Source organism: Colletes gigas, unplaced genomic scaffold, assembly GCF_013123115.1.
Source record: "Colletes gigas isolate AHSC1104 unplaced genomic scaffold, ASM1312311v1 Colletes_gigas_Sc00002, whole genome shotgun sequence".
Classification (NCBI taxonomy): domain Eukaryota; kingdom Metazoa; phylum Arthropoda; class Insecta; order Hymenoptera; family Colletidae; genus Colletes; species Colletes gigas.
This window is the reverse complement of record NW_025106631.1, coordinates 1,737,227-1,755,632: the sequence shown is the minus strand read 5'-3', so window position 1 is coordinate 1,755,632 and position 18,406 is coordinate 1,737,227. Positions and strand designations below refer to the sequence as shown.

Here is an 18,406-nt window from a genome sequence, read left to right as displayed (position 1 = left end):
TAATCGATTGACCGCGTAGTGTTGCATGGGTATTCGAAATGTACAGACGTATTTGAGTGAATTTGATTATATTATTTTTTACATTTTAAAAAGATAAAAAAGAATTGTTTGTTGGGTGATAATCCAGCTGCACAACCTCCAGTGGATGATTCAGTTGTTCATACAACAAACTATGTTCAACAAGTACGTAATTATGGTATAAGAGATCCAAATGAAGGATGTAACGTTTTTTCCTGACATTCGATTTGAACAGCCACCATATCAATATCGATTCCAAGTAAGCTATCTTTTTATGTATTACTTTAAATTCTCGCGTATTGAAACAATTTAGGTAATCGTGCAGTCTTAGTTATTAGTTAAATTAAATTATAAGAAATTATTGATGTTCAACTTGCAAATATTTTAAATACTGTGAAATTGGTTTGTGAACAGGCCTTACAGAACAACTACAGTCAATTCATGCAATCTTTTTAAAAGTATTTCAGAAATTGTTGATCATAGAGCTAAAACAGTTATAGATAATATTAAAAATCCTATTAGAAAATTAGACAAACCCCCAGGAAGTTTCTTACCAAATTCTACTACTCTAATGAACAAACCAAAAAATATTAGTGTCAAAGAATCTTTTATACTTCGCCCTTCGAACAAACTTTTTGGATAATAATTATAAAAAGTTGACAAGTCATTTATTTTGCGTTTAAAGTATACAAAATGAATTTAATTGCCAATTTTCGGTACATCTTGAAATAATTGCAGAATTTCTTCCACTTCTTCTGTTCTCTCTATTGGCAAATGCTCCTGATCAGTTTTAGGCGAACGACCATCGTTTTCCGGATTATGGTAAATTTCTTCCGACGTGTCCATGTTTTTGGTCTGATTGTCTTCATTTTCTTGAACAACATTCGGCAATAACGTTGATTGCGTTTCACTGTTTGTAATTTTTAATGTAGTATTTATATCTGGTGTCGATCTAGATTCATTCGACACTGTATCTTTATCTTGTACCGTGATTGTTACTTCTTTTTCTGTATTACTTAATTTATCTCCTACAGTTTCGTTTCTTTCGTGCGACGTAACTTCACTATTTTGTTCAGTACTCTGCATGCTAAAGATGTTTGTAATAGATTCAACAGAGTTATCCAAAACAGGATTTATTACTTTCATTTTTTTATTTAACGACGGAGCTGTATCCTCGTCTTCAGTATTTTCATCAAGTTCATTTCCTAATGTCTTAGCGCGTTCTATATCTTCGCTATCAATAACAAATTCCTTTTGTATTGATCTGAAAAATATTTAATTTATAATCTCCAATAAATTGGAACAAGATTTGTGATATTGATATTTTTATAGATCTATGTTTTTGTAACTTACTCCACTTGAGATATTTGTATAGATGGTGCCTGGGGATGCAGAATTTTTTCAAGTTCTGCTAATGCTATTTTAGCCTCTTGACTAATACATACATTACTATCGATCAAAGCCATTTCAAATATTTCTAGTGAATATTGTGTGGGCAAAGGCACCAAAGAATGTGGATTCATTTGAAAAGCTCTCAGAACTCTTAATAACAACAATCGGCATTCAGGTGTCTCTTTATAAAATTTCTGGTCAACAGAGCTCAAATAACAGTCATATAGAAGAGGTATTATAATATTTTGTACCGTCTGAAAATAAATATCATTACTGTATCAAATATTGAATTTAATAATTATATATAAATGCCTTACTCTGAAGAATGTTTGCTTTAAAAGAGTTCCACCGTTCAAAAATATGTTTTGCAATGTAATAAGGCTCTCTTTGCACGTATCTACATCTAGATAATTTTCTTTGCTAGAGCCTATTTCATTGTTTAAATATGTACCCTTTTCATATTGACTATCTCGAAGACGCTTTAACGCTCTTTTCGATAAATTATTGGTTTTCTGAATCTGTAACAAAAATGATAAAATATACTTACATTAGTGGTAGTTAAAATCGTATTTCGTTCAAGTAAAATAAGAACTTACAGTTAATAAAACACGATCTCTTTCTGGGACTATATCTCTTAGTATAGAAGGAAGGTATTCGTTCGCTACTGTTTCTATGCCTGATAGTAAATTAGTATTTACAAGCCAAGATGTAAGACATTTGTAAACAGATATTCTTACATTTCTGAATGGTTTAATACCACTAATAGTTATATGATTTTCGGAAACAATTTCTGTCCATTGTAACGTTTGAAGGAACAATTGTAATATTGTTGACCCGAATGGTATTAACTGCTCCTTAAATCTAAATATTTCAAGGCAATGAATTTAATTTTTAATAGTTTTTTACTGTTCGAATTTTATTCTGTTCTTACCCATCTATTAATCCATTCAAAACATTGAACAAAGCAATATGCAATTTCGGCAAGATAAGATATAACATCTGTTCTCTGATAGAATTTCGATTCTTCAAGTTTGAAGGCTGTATCGCCAATCCTCTGCATAAGACTTTCAAAATCTCATGAGGTAATACTGAGTTTTTGTTGCCAAATCCACTATAAAATAGAATTCGTACATATAATGGTACTTCTTCAATTACTATGCATATTTGGATAATATCCGCTTACCGCAGCATGCAAGATAAATAAGAACATAAATTCAAAAATCTTTGTTGTTGTTTAAAATAGAACTGAATAATATTCTCTTCCGATATATTTGGTAATTCTAGTTTATCCCAAATGTTTATATTTTCTAATTCTATCAAACTAGAAAATAACTCATCCATTATAGTATGTAAACTGTTACAAATAAGCGCATGATGATACAACCAGTTAGTGTAAGTGGGTTTTGAAACTGGTGGTTTGAAAGAGCGCTCTGTTGCCTTAGCTAGAAGCGCGTAACACTTTGCGCTAGCATGAACTAAATTCTCTTGGGTGGAATCAATTTGCAATAATATTGTTTTTCTAATGGATGTCTGAAAGCGTTCGCAAACTTCAGGATACTGATGCAATAACACAGCGATCAAATAATACACCGGACCAAATATTCTCTCCGTATCTAAATTTCCAAACGCGTTAACAAGTTGTTTTACATTCTGCATAGATACTTGTTTCTGTATTTCAGGAATGTCTTTGGTTCGTATAATTAAATGCCCAAGAATTTTACAGGAAATACTTAGTTCTTGCGGAACGCTATGAATGCTTTCTAATACTTGTGTAGCTTTTGACATCCATAATATACAATATTTTGAAAGTATATCTTTCGAACATTGCGACAAAATTTTGTCCAAAAGTAACAGACCGTTGCATCGCGTCTGTGATCGATTTAAATAATTATTTATAGTCGATATAATGACATTTTGTGCTTCATCAACCTGAAACCAGAAATTATGTTTGCAAGATACGGTATTAAAATAGTAAACGATGTATGGCTCTAAAATGTATGGTTAATTTGAGAAATTTCTTTTTACCTCTTCTATGTTAAATGGTATATCTCCGTTGGAGCATATTAAATCTTGCAAAAGTTTATCATATTCTTTCGAGCTATGATCGTGAAAATTAATTAATTCCATTATTGTTGCCATTGTTTTGGTTCTGTAATGCTACACGTGCTTTTGATAATATTTCTGAGGTTAGGTATGCAATTGTACGAGTGTCGGACGAGAAAATGCATCGGTGAACGGAGGAAAATTGTTAAATGTATTTTTTTTTATGCGGTGTAAATTTTTGTTTAAAGTACTATAATTGAAATGTAACTTTAAACAAATATTATCCTTCGAGTATAAAGGAAAATATTTCGTAGATACTTTATCCTACTATGGTATTCAGTGGAATACTGTTCAAAAATTTGAAACGCTATCTGCTTAAAAATACTATTTTATATGAACAATATAGAGTCAGCGACGATCGATATCACTGTCTATATCTATCTATGCACCTTTTTAAATATCTTTCAATGTAGCTTTATATCTGTGGCATAGATTTTGAATAAATTCTATACAGATCTGCATAAACCGCGGGCTTAGAGGTAGTTAAAGCATAGTAAACGTCGTGAATCTTTTACGCAACGCGATTGGCCTCAATCGCAAAAGGAATTATTATGTAATTTTGCGGTGCACTCAGTGGTGACGGTTTAGATATTTCTTCTCATTCCATGGATGCATACGATCACGCAAATGATCATTCCCATTGACATTCTTTACTGTATCGATCGTAATGATAGTCTCTTTCACGCTGCAATATAACAAACACTGTACGCAAGGGATGATTTATACATTTTTCGTTTTTTTCCAGCATTATAATTCCCTACATTTATCCAAACAGAAATTTAAAAGGAAGCACGAAGAAATTGAAAATTAAAGCAGGAATTGAAAGTAATGGAAGAGGGAAGGAAAAAATGTACAAAGTTGAATAGAATAAACAGGTATATTGTGTTACATTATTTTTTAATAGAACGCTTTTTACATCGAATAATAATCTGTATTTATTATTGTTGTGCTCCAATAATTAAAGCAGGAATTGAAAGTAATGGAAGAGGGAAGGAAAAAATGTACAAAGTTGAATAGAATAAACAGGTATATTGTGTTACATTATTTTTGAATAGAACGCTTTTTACATCGAATAATAATCTGTATTTATTATTGTTGTGCTCCAATAATTAAAGCAGGAATTGAAAGTAATGGAAGAGGGAAGGAAAAAATGTACAAAGTTGAATAGAATAAACAGGTATATTGTGTTACATTATTTTTGAATAGAACGCTTTTTCCATCGTATAATAATCTGTATTTATTATTGTTGTGCTCCAGCGCCTGTAGGCGCCGCTAGAAATCAAAGGGTTAAATCTCTGGTTCGCGGAAGTGTATGCTGACAGATGCGCGCTGCCGCGAGCGTTCGTTTGTCTCCTACAACATGTAGTCTACGAAGAAGATTAGAAGCGCGAACGTAGCGGTAGACTAAAACGCGATTTCAAGGGCATGGTTAAACGACGAATCGAAAAACGCAGTGTGGAACGAGCTTGTTTCGTTTCGAACGCCTGCGTAAACATGCTAGAAAAAGCGTTAAGTGTTTGCAAATAAACGCAAGAACTGTTTGGACACGGCAAGCGGCTAGACGTTCGCGTGTAAAACGAAAATGGAGTCAGGGGTATTCGCGATAACAGCGGTAAGAAAAAAAAAGGTGTACGAAAGAAAACAAGGATATTTCAATTACACTCGCGCGCGTATAGAAAGGCTCATGCACAGGCGCGAAACAGTGTTGAGCCCTAACGCCTACCGGCCATCTCCTTCCTGACCAGGACAGAGTAGTCTTCCCCCTCTACCCCGCTCGGTTGTCCCACCCTCTTCGCGTCAGGCACCCTGCGTCCTTCCCCTTGGTTTCAGGACCACGGTTCTACTCGTTCCTCCACGGATCAGTTCCCCTACCTACCGGTGTCCAGTTATGTTGTCGTGGCGAACATTGCTGGGGCGACAATTCGTTTGGACTTTTGTGTCGCGAGCGATCTCGTAGCATCGTTTATTTATTAACAACGATACGGACCGCGTCTCACGGCCGATCGTGCCCGAGCTACCGTTAAAACCGGAGCGAACCGATTCGCGACACTCGCCGATTTTTCGTTCTCGTTGTCAAGACCATTTACATTCCAGACCCACGCGTGGTCTCCAGCACGAAAGATCTGGGTGCTTGGTGAACACGTCCGCGGGAAAACGTTAAGGGCCCAACGTCGTGGATTGGGACCGCGGACCGGTAACCTGTGAATCGATCGACCAGGACGTATTCAGCGAATCGAGCTGGCATGGAGCGCGAATCGTTCGTGGAAAATGGACATTAGAGAGGTATGTAAGTGCAGAGAATAGCGGAACGGGATCTATGCTCACTGCCATATTGAAAACGGCCGTTTTACGAAGGCGGCCGACACGGGACGGTCAGGGAATAAACTTTTTCGTGGCGCGATTCGTTTTCTGCCGTTAGTGGCTTCTTTGCTTCCTTTACGGTCCGTGAGAGAGTGGACCCACCTTCTGACAGGTGGAATGCGGGGCCCAACATAGCCGTGGGGCCTGACAATCGCGATTGCAGCGACGCGAAGCGACTCGTTCGGGTACAGTGCCGGAACATACAGCGACGGACAAAAGTATTCGCTCTGCCAACAGTTTGTCATTAAATATGGCAAAACCGATGAACATTCTTACTCTATTTTCATTTTTTGCGTTCTTCCATTTTTAAACTTCGATATCTTTTTGGCATTGTTCCAATCTGGATTCAATCGGTACAATTTGATCGCGCGAATTACACGTTGGTAACTCTGTTTTTTAAAATAGGCACTAGCGTATGCGTTTCCAGTGCCATGTTCTGAGCCCCGTCATAATTATTTCGAACGTCGTGTTTGACAGCGAACACAATGCGCTCTGACACCATTTTTTTTTTCTTTTTTTTTTCGATAGATCGACAGACGAATGTCCTTCGTCGCGAGCCAAATACTTTGGAACTTGAGACTTCGTTCTAGTCGGCAGGTGTCCAATTTTTATGACTTTTTTGCGATCGTTTAACCAACTTTGTAATTTATTTCTATCGTTTCTGTTATTTCGCCACGGAATACGGATAGATCGTTCGAAAATTCCCTCGAGCGACCAGTTTCCCTATTAGATCGGGTAATGGTGGTTTAACAGAGTGATGAAACATACGATACACACGTATTCATAAGTTATCCGAGATTAGGCGCGTCGAACGCGCCAACTTGTTACTTGCCCAACGAAGGTGTTATTTATTTACTCCGGCTCGTTAATGATATTCGTATGGTATCGGAAGATTCTTGCGGCGATTATGGCAAATATGACCCTAATAGAGTAACATCCCAGTGGGTAGTTTTACGAGTTCTCGCGTGTTAGTGTACACGACAGTCCGTAATGCTAAATAATATCTAAATGCGCCATAACGTGCACCCGTTCTAACGTTCGAGTAATCTACACTTAAGTGTGAATTATCTTATCCACGGCGATTACTGCATGGTCAATAAAGAAAGCGAACGATTTTCCAAGTACACCGGGCGGTGGTTTCGAGGTCTCCGGAAGCTGTCGTTCGTTTTAAACGTTCCATTAAGCCGTTTGGTCCGTTTAATTAATCATCTCACTCGTAGCCTCCGCGGATCCTCGTCGCTATTAATTTGACTTTCACTCGATCGCACTACTTTCACCGAACCTCCGGGAACGGAAGACAATTTCGAAACGAAATATCACCAACGATAATCTTGGTTCTGCCTTTGTTTCGCGAAGCAACAGGGAAATGTTTCTATGTAGGCGTCGAAGCCATAGAAGTGTAGGGGGATAAAGGAGAAAAAGTATTCGCCCATCTTATTCTTTTTCCATCGTCGTTATACGAAATGACTCACCGAGGACTGCCAACGCGAACGAAATTACATTGATTTTGAGAAAAATCTGTGATCGTAAGTTACAGAATAACCTTTGTCCCGTTTTAGATCAATCTCTGTCTATAGAATAGCTCTCGATCTCGATCAGTGAACGATGACAATTCGAAGTAGGCTAATGACTATGGAAATCAGAGTACAGCCGTTTAAACATGACAAAGTTAGCAGAGGCCCGAAGGTCTGAACGTCTTGTTCATCGTATCGTGATAATGACAGACAAGCGACAAATTAGGAGTTAAAAACGATACGTAGGTCAGTATCTACTTAACCTATTTCGTCGATCGAGTAAAATGTATTTCTTACGACCGCACACGAGAATATCACGTTCCATTACGAGCGGCGATAATCTGTTTCCATCGCGGCGATCATAAAGCATATTTAAGTCCTGTTGTATGCGCAACGCGTTACTCGGTGTTTTAACCATTTAGAATACCTTAAGGTCGTTTGCATAAAGCAAGAATTTACAATGGGTTGCAGCCTCTGTAGTGTCCTTCGCGAAAAGATGAGGCAAGGCCGGGCGTAATGTAAATCTACGGATCGACTAGATAAAGAATTAACGCGGCCAGATAAAAAGTTACCTAATTTGTCAACGAAGACATTCGAAACAGTGAATTACCTCGAATCCCCGTGGAGTGCTATTTTTTAATAAAACAGAATGATTTAGACTGTTTTTGTCTCGAGATCAAAATTGCTACGTTATTTTCGAGCTATTCGAGACTCGAAACTTAATTGGAACTTAAGTGTGTCTCGTACGTCCGTGATTATTGGACCAAAACGAGGCGTTTAGCCGGAAAACTTATTTGTAGCGAATCCGATCGGACCATTTGGATCATTTCTCGTTTTGTTTCGCGTCGTCGTAGCTGCCACCGGGAACATAGATCCCGCGAAGTAGCACTTCGCGATAACGACCCACGCCTTGAGGCCCCGCGTATCTTGCCTTCCTTTATCGAGCATCGTTTTATCGTTCATAGCCATCTATTCTCATATCCAGTTCATAACGAGCGGCAATGCCAGTAATAACAGTTGGACGGAGATTTTCTCTGCCGGGAAACCGTCGACTTCTTACATTTATCTTCTCGTACTCGGATTTCCCCGAAATTCGCTGGAATCAAAGCGTCAAGGGATTTTGTCAAACAAAAGTCAGCCAATTTCTATCAAAGGGAACAAAACTTCGATTGTTTCGCGATTCATGAACGATGTCCTCGAACTTTTCGATCAGACCTTGTAGTTGACTGTTAGAGTATGTTCTCTGATCAATATCTGCGTAAAGATCATGTTCCTAGGCTTTGTGCCCAGGCTTATTGCCTTGTATGTCATCGTCGCGCATCACGCAATGCCAGTTCATATTCTGGTACGTATAATATGATACAATAGTGGGAGCCAAAGAAAAAATGTAGCACTAGTGTTATTTATCGTTTCCTTTCGAATTGAAAATAACATTAAGAGCAACCAAAATGACTTCATTGAATGCCACGTTGAACCAAATAGCAATTTAAAAAATATTTGTTGACATTAAAGGTCAATGAAGATTGACAAGTAACACTGTCACACTATTATGAATTTTCATGGCAACAAATGTCACGACATCGAGTGTCACGTGGAAGCGAATCTTCAGTTTTTTAAATAAGTGACACGACGTTCAATGTCAAGGTAGTAACGACTTTCTGTCATGACTTCAAAGTTACGACTTTACGTCACGTGAAAACGACCTTTGCGAATTTAATTTTAGCTTAATTAATTTTGATGCAAACTGAAGTTTTGCATTAACCAGGCCACTTTAAGGACGCTTCTTGCGGATCGATGGAATTATTTAAACGATGGGGGATGGAAATTGTCCTGGACGATCACAGATCATCCTCGTAACGTATCGATTTATTATCGATAGGTAGATCCCGCATCGATCATACATGCTCGTAAGGAATCATACGTTATCTTAGAAGCTGCACAGTTAGATCGTTTATGTGTTCCCTGATGAGTCTTTTATCGTAAATGCTATCTTCCACCATCCTTACCATTCATATCCTCCGGTTGGTGGAGAGGAACGACCGATAGCGTTCAAGAGTATTAATATAAATAAACAATAAACTTTTCTTTAATCAATTAATGATTACGTTCCAGTCAATTCGAGCAACGAGCCTCAGAATATGACTTTAAAACCGACGGTCAGTCGTTTATTTATATTGAACTTTCGATTTTGCTCTTTAGAAAATTAAAAATTATAATTCACCGAATAAAAACCATGTTTGCGTCGTTAATATTTAGTCGGGCTTGGACCACGCTTAGTCTACGAAGCGGTATTGAAACTTTTAGTTTGTTCCTTCTGCTTAAAGAATAAAAAAAGTCACACGAATTGTGTCACATCCGACAGGTGGTCGAAGAGCAACCTGGACGTTAAAAAACATGACACACATGCATTACACGCTATGTCACTCAAACCATATTTAACAGTGATATGGAAAATTATATTAATAACTATATTAGATGTACGCATCGTCTCTACAAGAAACACGTGTTATCGTGACTCGTGTATCATTTTATTTGTTTTAATTATTGGTAATAAACCATTAGAAACTTAGATTATTCGTGATATGCTGCTGAAAAATTTACTTTCTCGAATTTTTTTTTTTTTAAAGAAATAAATTAAAACGGATCAAAGTATCACGGATGTTAAGAAGCACGTTAATTGCTGCAAATGTCAATCCATTTGATGAAACAGGAATATTTATTTGTACATTATCCTATATATTAATTGTTTTTCGTGAGCAAGAAACTAGGTTCACCAATTGTGGATGTAGAGGACAGAAGATACGAAGGAATCGTATCTTGTTCGTCGGGCATTTTGAAACTCGACCGCCACTAGGAAGTACTATATTCCCAGTGCACGTAAAAACTCGAAGACAATCGCTTCCTGCTTCGCGATGTGACATTGCGGTCGATCCGGTAATCTTAGATAATTTTCGAAAGATACACGTTTATCTCGAGTACGTACTTTGGATTTTTAGATATGCATGGAGTATCGTTCATTTTTTAACAGTATTCTTTCAATTGTTCCGTACAGGTAGCTTGGAGAACTGACCTCGGTCGAAGGAGAGCGCATCGTCGGTGAATTAGTTTGTCCGATACCGAGCCACGTGCTGTCCGTTTCACGTGTCGCGACTGGTTATCGTACAGAATCTATTATGATCGATGACACTTTGTAACCGCGAACGTGTTTATGGAACCTCGTAAGCTGTTGCCACCGAGTCGACTCCGGAACCATTTACATTCCGTTGCAATTCAATGTTGTTAAATTACCAAACGATTTTAAAAAATACACGATTCAGGTAAAATAGAAAACAGTGGCAAAAACAGAGTCGAGACTTCCCGTGGAATTCTTTTGCATTCGATGTACCACGATCCAACCGCCATTGCGTGAATCACGTTCGTTAAAGTCTGCAAACCTGTTGGCCAGCTTCTTTTTTCTTTAAAGTTGCATAAATTTCGATCTACCACTGTATTTATCAAGCGTTGTCAGTGCACGAAACACCGGCAGTGCAACGATCGTGAACTTTAAGGAGAAGTCATGACTCACAGTCGTCCACGAGACCTTTCAATTTGGTTAATCGTCCCATGGGGTCAACTCGATTACGCGAGGTTACTCGTCTGACCGAGAATTTCTCGTGTTACTTTCCTTCGACCCCGTCTGTCCTTTCTGGTTCAAAAGTTGCTTTCCGTTTCTAATCAGGAAGAACGACGAGTCGGAACCAATCCTCTAGTTTTAAAAATAGTAAAATGATATTTGCACAAGGATTAGCTTGACTCTATGGCGCTCTAAACGTGTTATTTTGCTAACTGGTTGATCCAGTCCTGTTAATATAAAAGAGATACATTGTAACGGTAGCTCAAGTTCAAAAAGAACAAAGGTAGCGCAGTTGTCATTATCATCGGTTGCATGTATCTGGATAACACGCATAAACTCTCGATCGCCACGCAAGCAACCTGTTGGTAATTATGTATTTTCATGCCACCTGTTATTTGCGTATGTCGTAATGTTATTGGTATCGTCAAATCTCTTGTTTGCACGCGGTGTTTATAGGACGTTTGCGAGAGGAGCGTCGTCTAATCGGGCTAGATATCAATTATCGTATTTTGGTCGGGGCGTAAAAAACGCGAAACTGGTTCCTCGGGGCAATTTCACGTTAATTGCGACCATAAATTAGGCGACTCTCGATCGAATACAACACTGGCTCCAATAGAGAGTAATTTATTGGAAAATTAAAATTAATAGTTTATAGATTTTCACAGCCTAAAAATCTAATTTTAAAGCACGCTAACGGTCTCTTCAGCTTCTGTTTTGAGTTTTTAATTATTAATTTTTTTAAAATTCGACCCATGTCGAATCGGTGTTTTGCAAACAAGTGAAAATTGTCCTTTCTATTTTACGATTCAGCTCGTGGCCCCTTAACGTTTCTACGTGCAACGCGGCGTATCCTCGCGCGATATTCTGCACGCGGCGCTGTTTCGCGATTTCGTGGTTTTGCAATAATACGTGTGCTAACGGGACGAGCAGCGGGTGAACGCGCTCCTTACGCTCGGCGAGCATTAACGACAATCAGTCGGCAGCGATCAAACGTTACTCGATGAAAGATACATGAGAAAAATCACGGTTGACCGAATCTGTGAAAAAGAAATAAGAAGAAGAACAAGGGAGTTAGAATTGCGTAAAACTTTCGTTCCAACGGCGACGTTCGTGCACCTGCGTGCTTAATTAAATAGGACGATCCTCCTTAGGCGATAAACGCTAATAAACGTCTTCGAAATTGAACGAACTTCCGATGGAAGCGATGAACCGCGCGCTTTCTCCAAATTATAAATGACGGACGGCGAAAGTTGTTATCCTTTATGTCGTCGTGTAAAATTCTGTCGTGAATGACGTAACTGTTCACCGGGGGGCTTTCTTTCGTGGAATTCATTTCTTTATTTGCATACTTTGTACAGAAGCATACTTGAAACGAAGACGTAATGCACTGTCTGCCATAACTAGAAAAAACACTCTAAAATTTTCAGTTTTTATTGGAAACAAATTGAGAAGAAAAGCAACGAGTTTTTAGGTATAAATAAAATGTAAACAGATGAGCAAATAAAGTTCAATGACATTCATTTTGAAGTAGTGTTAATCGTTATGAAGGAATTTTCTTAAGTATACGTCTGTCTCAGTAAATATTAATAAAATGTCAATAAACCAATCTACAAAGCAAGAATTACGTAGACTCTGATATGGTAGGAAAAATTCATAAAAATTGCCCATTTTACAAATATCCCCTTAAAGTGGTCATTTGTACAAGACGTGTGAATTAAATTTAGCGTGTCTTTCTGCCCACTGTGGACACAATAGTTTAATTAGCGTACCCGCGATAACCAAATTCGATTGTATTCGAATTCTCACATATTCCAAGTAAATTCAAATATCCATACAATATTTAAATAGTAAATTGTTCGAACTCTAGTCCTAGTTCAGACGTTCTTGCAATTTCGAAAAGCATAGAGAACTTTCAAGTGTTCCGTTTTACTGTCACGGAGCGTGTCGAATCGCAGGCTGATACGTTACCTGCATTCAAACGCGTCGGCCACATTCCTACACAAATTCTGCTATTTCCTCGATGTGTCTACCGTGTACACTTCAAATTGAAAAAAACAAAATAAATAAAAGTACGAAGACGCAAGTACTTGTAAATTTAACAAAACCTGAACTTATTACTAAAGAAACATTTAGAAACTTTTTACATTATTTCAAAGAGAAGTTCAACGTTTATATTAATCTTTGGAGTGCACGGGGGTTACGTATGGATATGGTTTGAACGCGAGTCAAGCCGCGAACGAAGAGCGCATCTCATTCATCGGTCCCCGAAAAAAATGCGCTCGTATCGGTTCCACTCGTGTTGTTCCTGGTCGCGCAAACGCACACGAGCGAAACGCGCGCGATTCAACCAGGTGTACGGCGCGCGTATACGTGCAAGGTGGTCGGTCGTCGGCCAATAGCGTGGCGAGTAGTTAGGCGCCGTCCGTGGTCAGACGGTGACGTCGCTCGCGAGCGACACAGTTGCGTCAGTCGGTGTTCGACCGTTGCGCGTGTAGGAAACGCCGGTGAAGCCTTCCCTTATCGCGCGAACCGTACCTCCCGAAATCGACGAAAAAGTTTTGTGTTGCAAAGGTGGTGAGAGCCAATAGCCAGAATTCGCGCTACAACAGGTAGGCGATCGTTTACTTTACTATCGAATTACGGGAAAGGTGAATTTCTTTTACCTGTTACGCGGTGCAGGAGCACGCTCCGGAATTTAAATTCGGTACTGCGATTCATCTGCGAGACACTTGTTGATGTAGACGGTTTTCCGTAAACATTTTGCGCGTTATTGCTTCGTTTTTTATATTTATATATCTCGTGAAAGTTCAGACATTTTTGTAATTTTTTGAAGGCAATCGTATTCGTTCAATTTAACATAAGTACGTTATTCTATTCGTAAAGTTGTGTACTTCTTATTTGTAATTTGGAATAATACGAACGAAGCGCGTTATTTCGGAGTAACGAAGTGTAAATATTGAGTAAATGTTTGTCCATTGGGTGACTAATCCGATTGTTTACGAAATGTGTATCGAGGGACGAGGATATGCTGGAACTAGGGTAAAGGAATTCACGTTCGAGCGATAAGGAACAATTGATACGAGAGGACACTCGCGTAAATGGTCGAATTACATGGAGTACAATATGTTATTCGCCAATTGACATTCGTTTAGACAAACGTTATAAGAATAGAGCAGATGATAGCGCAAATGTCACGTATCAACGCGTGTTACTGTTATCGATCCAATAATAGATCCATGGCGAAAATTTGACAGATATCACGTTTTCGTTGTTACACTCTCTCTGTCCAATATTAAAAAATATTTATTTGTTCAACGATGGGATAGTGTATTCTTTCACATCTTTGTCACATTATTTTATAAAAAATATTCTTCCTGGATCAGGATTTCGTCAAGATTTATCATTCTTTTTTTACACGTTGGACTTTGTTATTCTTCTTGTCACTCTTTCAATCACTTGGGAAGTATAATTCGTGTAATTTATGTTTCTTTGTTCGATTCCCAGCAACCATCGTATTTTCATGTTTCGCGAAAAAATAGTTTAGAATTATTTGCGGCATACTGTAATCAGATTTTCTTGAATTAATTTGGATAATCGTGCCCGCGATTGTCGAGGAAAAAATCGTACCACTGTCGAGCAAATATTTTCCTTTCGTATCTATATTCAACTGATTAGCGTTATTAGATTTTGTCAGCCAGCTATCGCGCGAGCTCCGATTTTCTGGCTGGGTAAGTTTAAAAAAGATTTAGCGTAATGCTTGATAATACCATTCAAACACATGAGAATATTACTTTCGATGCAATTGATTATTGCATAATGTTGGATATAATTATTCTTTTCAAAATGATTTCTTCTCACGAAATTAAGTTCTTACACGATTTAGATTGAGAATATTTTTCAAGAAATTATTCACATTATTCCGAGTTGTTTTCTACGTTGCAAAAAAATATTTGAATGATTTTCTTTTCTACAAATAGTCTACGAGCATCAAAGATTCTCTGTTTGATCAGTTGTAGATCTTGCGATTAATAAATCAGATGTTCGCACACTGTTTCTAGAAAAAGATCTATTTGTACGTCGTCGGTACAAATTAGGAGAAAAAAAGCGCATAAATTGCAAGTTTAACGTAACTATAGTTCGAAGGTAGGCAATTACAAAACAAGATAATACGATGCTAGAAATAATATATCGAACAACATTAAAACCAGCGAATAACCATAAACGAGGGCAGTTTTTGTCGAACGGTGCGTCGTTAAATTATTAGCATCCTCATCCATGAAATAAACAATTTTACGAGTTTTTCATGGGGATGTAAACATTCGTATTTCGAATTTATGAATTTAACCTTTTCTGCCCGCGGTGCTGCGATCCTAAATTATAGCAGGCATTACGGTGAACAATTTTAAGCAGACATGGGAACTATTAGAACGAATGCCAAGAAACCGTATCAGCCAGCTCATCTGACCTTCTCTCGCCACAAATTCTTCAGGAATTGCAGAAACGCGTAGGCAATCTATGCAATGCAATTAGAAATCAACCGGAAGCGTTGAATACTATGAAGTAACGCAATAACTTAAACGATTGCATCCGAGAAACAAAAGGTTCGAACATTCGCGTTACATTTCACATTTTTCCCTCGTTTGGCAATTTTTTTAAAACGAAACACGTAGAATAGTTGAATATATATCCAACAGAATTTTACAGCTGCCCTTTAGCTGAACTGAAAAGTTAACCGGTCGGTGGTTCGTGATTCGTGATTCTCGTTGCTTCAACACCTTTCGATTAACATTGTCACGTGTACATCTGGTTCTGGGGAGGGCGAGAAATATCTGCGTTAGCAGGTGGGGTCTTTGATTACCCTAGTTTAATGCTGGTGATGGGCACGGAATCGTTTCTCGTTACACAACGTTCAAGTACAACGCGTGATGTATTCGCAAAAACTTTGCCAATATCATCGAAATAGTAATAGAAATGTTACATTACGAACTGTAAAAATGCCTAATTTAATTCGCGTTGCCCGAATATTTGTCGAGCATTCCCGTAGGAAACGATTCGAACAGATCCCAGCGTACGCGCTGATTGAAATACGTATTCGTAGATTCGAATTTCACGGCTGACCGGCGAGAGGCGAACGAAAGCGATCGCGCGTGCAACGTTCGAATTAAGGAAGGAATCAGCCGTGTCAGATTGCAATTAATAATCCCGGGGAAAGACGAACGATCGTTGGGAACCGCGCTCACGCGGAGATAGTCGGTATGGGAATGGATACGGGAGCGACGATTATTAAGCGTTTGATGCGTTAGATATGACTGAAATAGAATCTGATGGTGGTTTCGAGGCGCGTTCTTCCCGTCTAAACGCGTAATTTCACGACTAATCCGCGCATCGTCCAGAACTGTGTTTCGTATCGGTGATACAGGGAATGGTAACCGTACGATTTGCTATAATAAGACGCGCAACGATGACTGTTTTTCTCTAAAAAGTCCAAAGTGGGATTCGCCGGTCGCGGTTCGATCGCGACGTTGTTGGATGTTGTGCCGTTAGAACCGACGTTTCTACAGAAATACATTTCACGATATACGCGTACGTCGGTTAATAACGAGCCCTAAACGCGAAGATGGATCATCTAATTGTAACGGAGGAACGATCGTCGCATAATTTGTTACGCTGCGCAGCCTGGCGGAATCGGTACGCAGAGAATACTGCGAAAATATTCCAGGATAATTTCGCGCATACCGCGAGCTCCATGCAGATGATTCCTGCCTTACGTCACTGGCCGTGATGTAATTAACCGCGGAAGTTAACAAGCGACGGCGATCATCGAGCTGGAGCGTCGGGGAGCACCGTGGATCGAAAACTTCGCTCGGGGACTAGGGCCGCCATTTTTCAAAATATTTCACTGCCACCTTCGAACCAACCTGGAGAATTCGACTATTGGAATACTTAGAATGTTGCTCTATTATTTTTCGAGTGGAAGATTTAGGAAAAAACAAGGTCAACTTACTTACACAAGTGTGATTAAATTACAGTATATTTTATATGGTTATAGTCGATTCTAGATAGTACGCGATACGTCGAGGAAGAAGATTTAATTTCTGCAGTCGCTTTATTAATTTTGATCGTTGTTCCTCGAATAGGGGACATTGCCATAATATATGGTCAATGTCTTGAAGTTCATAGTCACGCTGACATCGTGGATCGCTTGTTAAGCCTATTCAAGCGAGCAGACAAAGTATTAGTGCCCCCGTATCTATTACTCTTCGTTACCATTTTCACATTGTAGGTTTTCGTTACTCTATCACACACATTTTCGAATTTAATAAAATCCCAATTTTGACCGATGTTGAACAGAATCGAATATCAAGCGTTAGAATTGATCGTTCGAGTTAGCCCGGGTTTCTATCGATCACTTAAACCGTACGTAACGGAAGCCTATTAGATAGGATATTGGCAGATTGTCTGCCTCGTAGGATCTCGTTCTAAAATCCGTGTAATAATAGGATTTTCTTAATTCGAACAGAGATAATGTACTTGTCTTTGTTTGACACTCGTGTGTGGCTCAAGCTTTCTAACACCGTGTAGGCTTCGCAAGAGAAAATTGTGTATTGGTTGGGTAACACGACCAATAATTCTTCTTCAGGTGTTATTACGGCACAGCCAGCTTTCCCTTGTATTTATGGATCCGTCTGCGAAAAGAGCTACACACATATGTAGTCCAACCAATGACTCATAGTTTCCAAAACGATCGTTTCTGGATTCGTGCAGCCCCTCGAGAAAAACTTTCTTTTCAATTTGACAATTTCTTCCATATTTATATTTTCACGAGCTTACGGCTATGCACAAACTGTGCGAAACGTGGAACTATTTATACGTAACCAGCTTTAATATTCACTTTCGTTTTTTATATTCGAGTCCATGTTCTTCAAGAGTTCTTCACGTTGGGCACCGCTGCTCCGTGAGAACCGAAATTTATCAACGAGCACACATCGTGTACAAATATTAACACCCGCAGATTACACGAGAACGTCTCGCGGAATTATCTGTCCTATAAATAGCGAATCCAGGAAAGAAGCGTAATGAAAACATAGAGATGGCTTTTTATGTATGACGGAAGAAGTAAAACAAACGTGACATCGAGATAACGTTTCCATGATTTCTCTAATAATATCAGATACGGGTGTAACGACTGCAAGGAATCCCCGAAGACATAAACACGCTTGAATTTAAAACTGGTGCACAGTATGACTCTTTTGTCGTTCAAACAAACTAATCATTCTTCCATGAATGAATATCAGAGGAAAATATTAAAAAAAGAATTGGATTCTTTCTATAAATTCATTGGAAATGTCTTCTGACAGGACTGAGAGGAGACACTTTTGATTTTTAAGTTCACGAAACGGTGTTT

The 18,406-nt window shown here is 38.6% G+C and overlaps 2 protein-coding genes across 4 annotated transcripts in view; one reads left to right on the top strand and one right to left on the bottom strand.

Annotated features, from left to right (window-relative positions):
• Nucleotides 1-717: 717 nt before the first annotated feature.
• Nucleotides 718-3,549, bottom strand: LOC122400369 (proline-, glutamic acid- and leucine-rich protein 1-like). The gene is made up of 7 exons (XM_043401804.1): nt 3,436-3,549; nt 2,594-3,339; nt 2,342-2,521; nt 2,007-2,271; nt 1,728-1,928; nt 1,372-1,664; nt 718-1,282 (listed from the first exon to the last, which is right to left on the bottom strand). Exons 1-7 carry the CDS (start codon nt 3,547-3,549, stop codon nt 718-720), a joined length of 2,364 nt encoding a protein of 787 aa, XP_043257739.1.
• Nucleotides 3,550-5,394: 1,845 nt separating this feature from the next.
• LOC122403937 overlaps nt 5,395-18,406 on the top strand; it is a 56,539-nt gene continuing 43,527 nt past the window's right edge. For 2 of the 3 annotated variants that reach the window (XM_043407752.1, XM_043407768.1), the window contains exon 1: nt 13,432-13,610. The gene's annotated coding sequence lies outside the window, so the exon portion shown is untranslated. Of the gene's footprint in view, nt 5,797-13,431; nt 13,611-18,406 lie in introns of those variants that run through there. The other variant, XM_043407759.1, reaches the window with a different exon arrangement.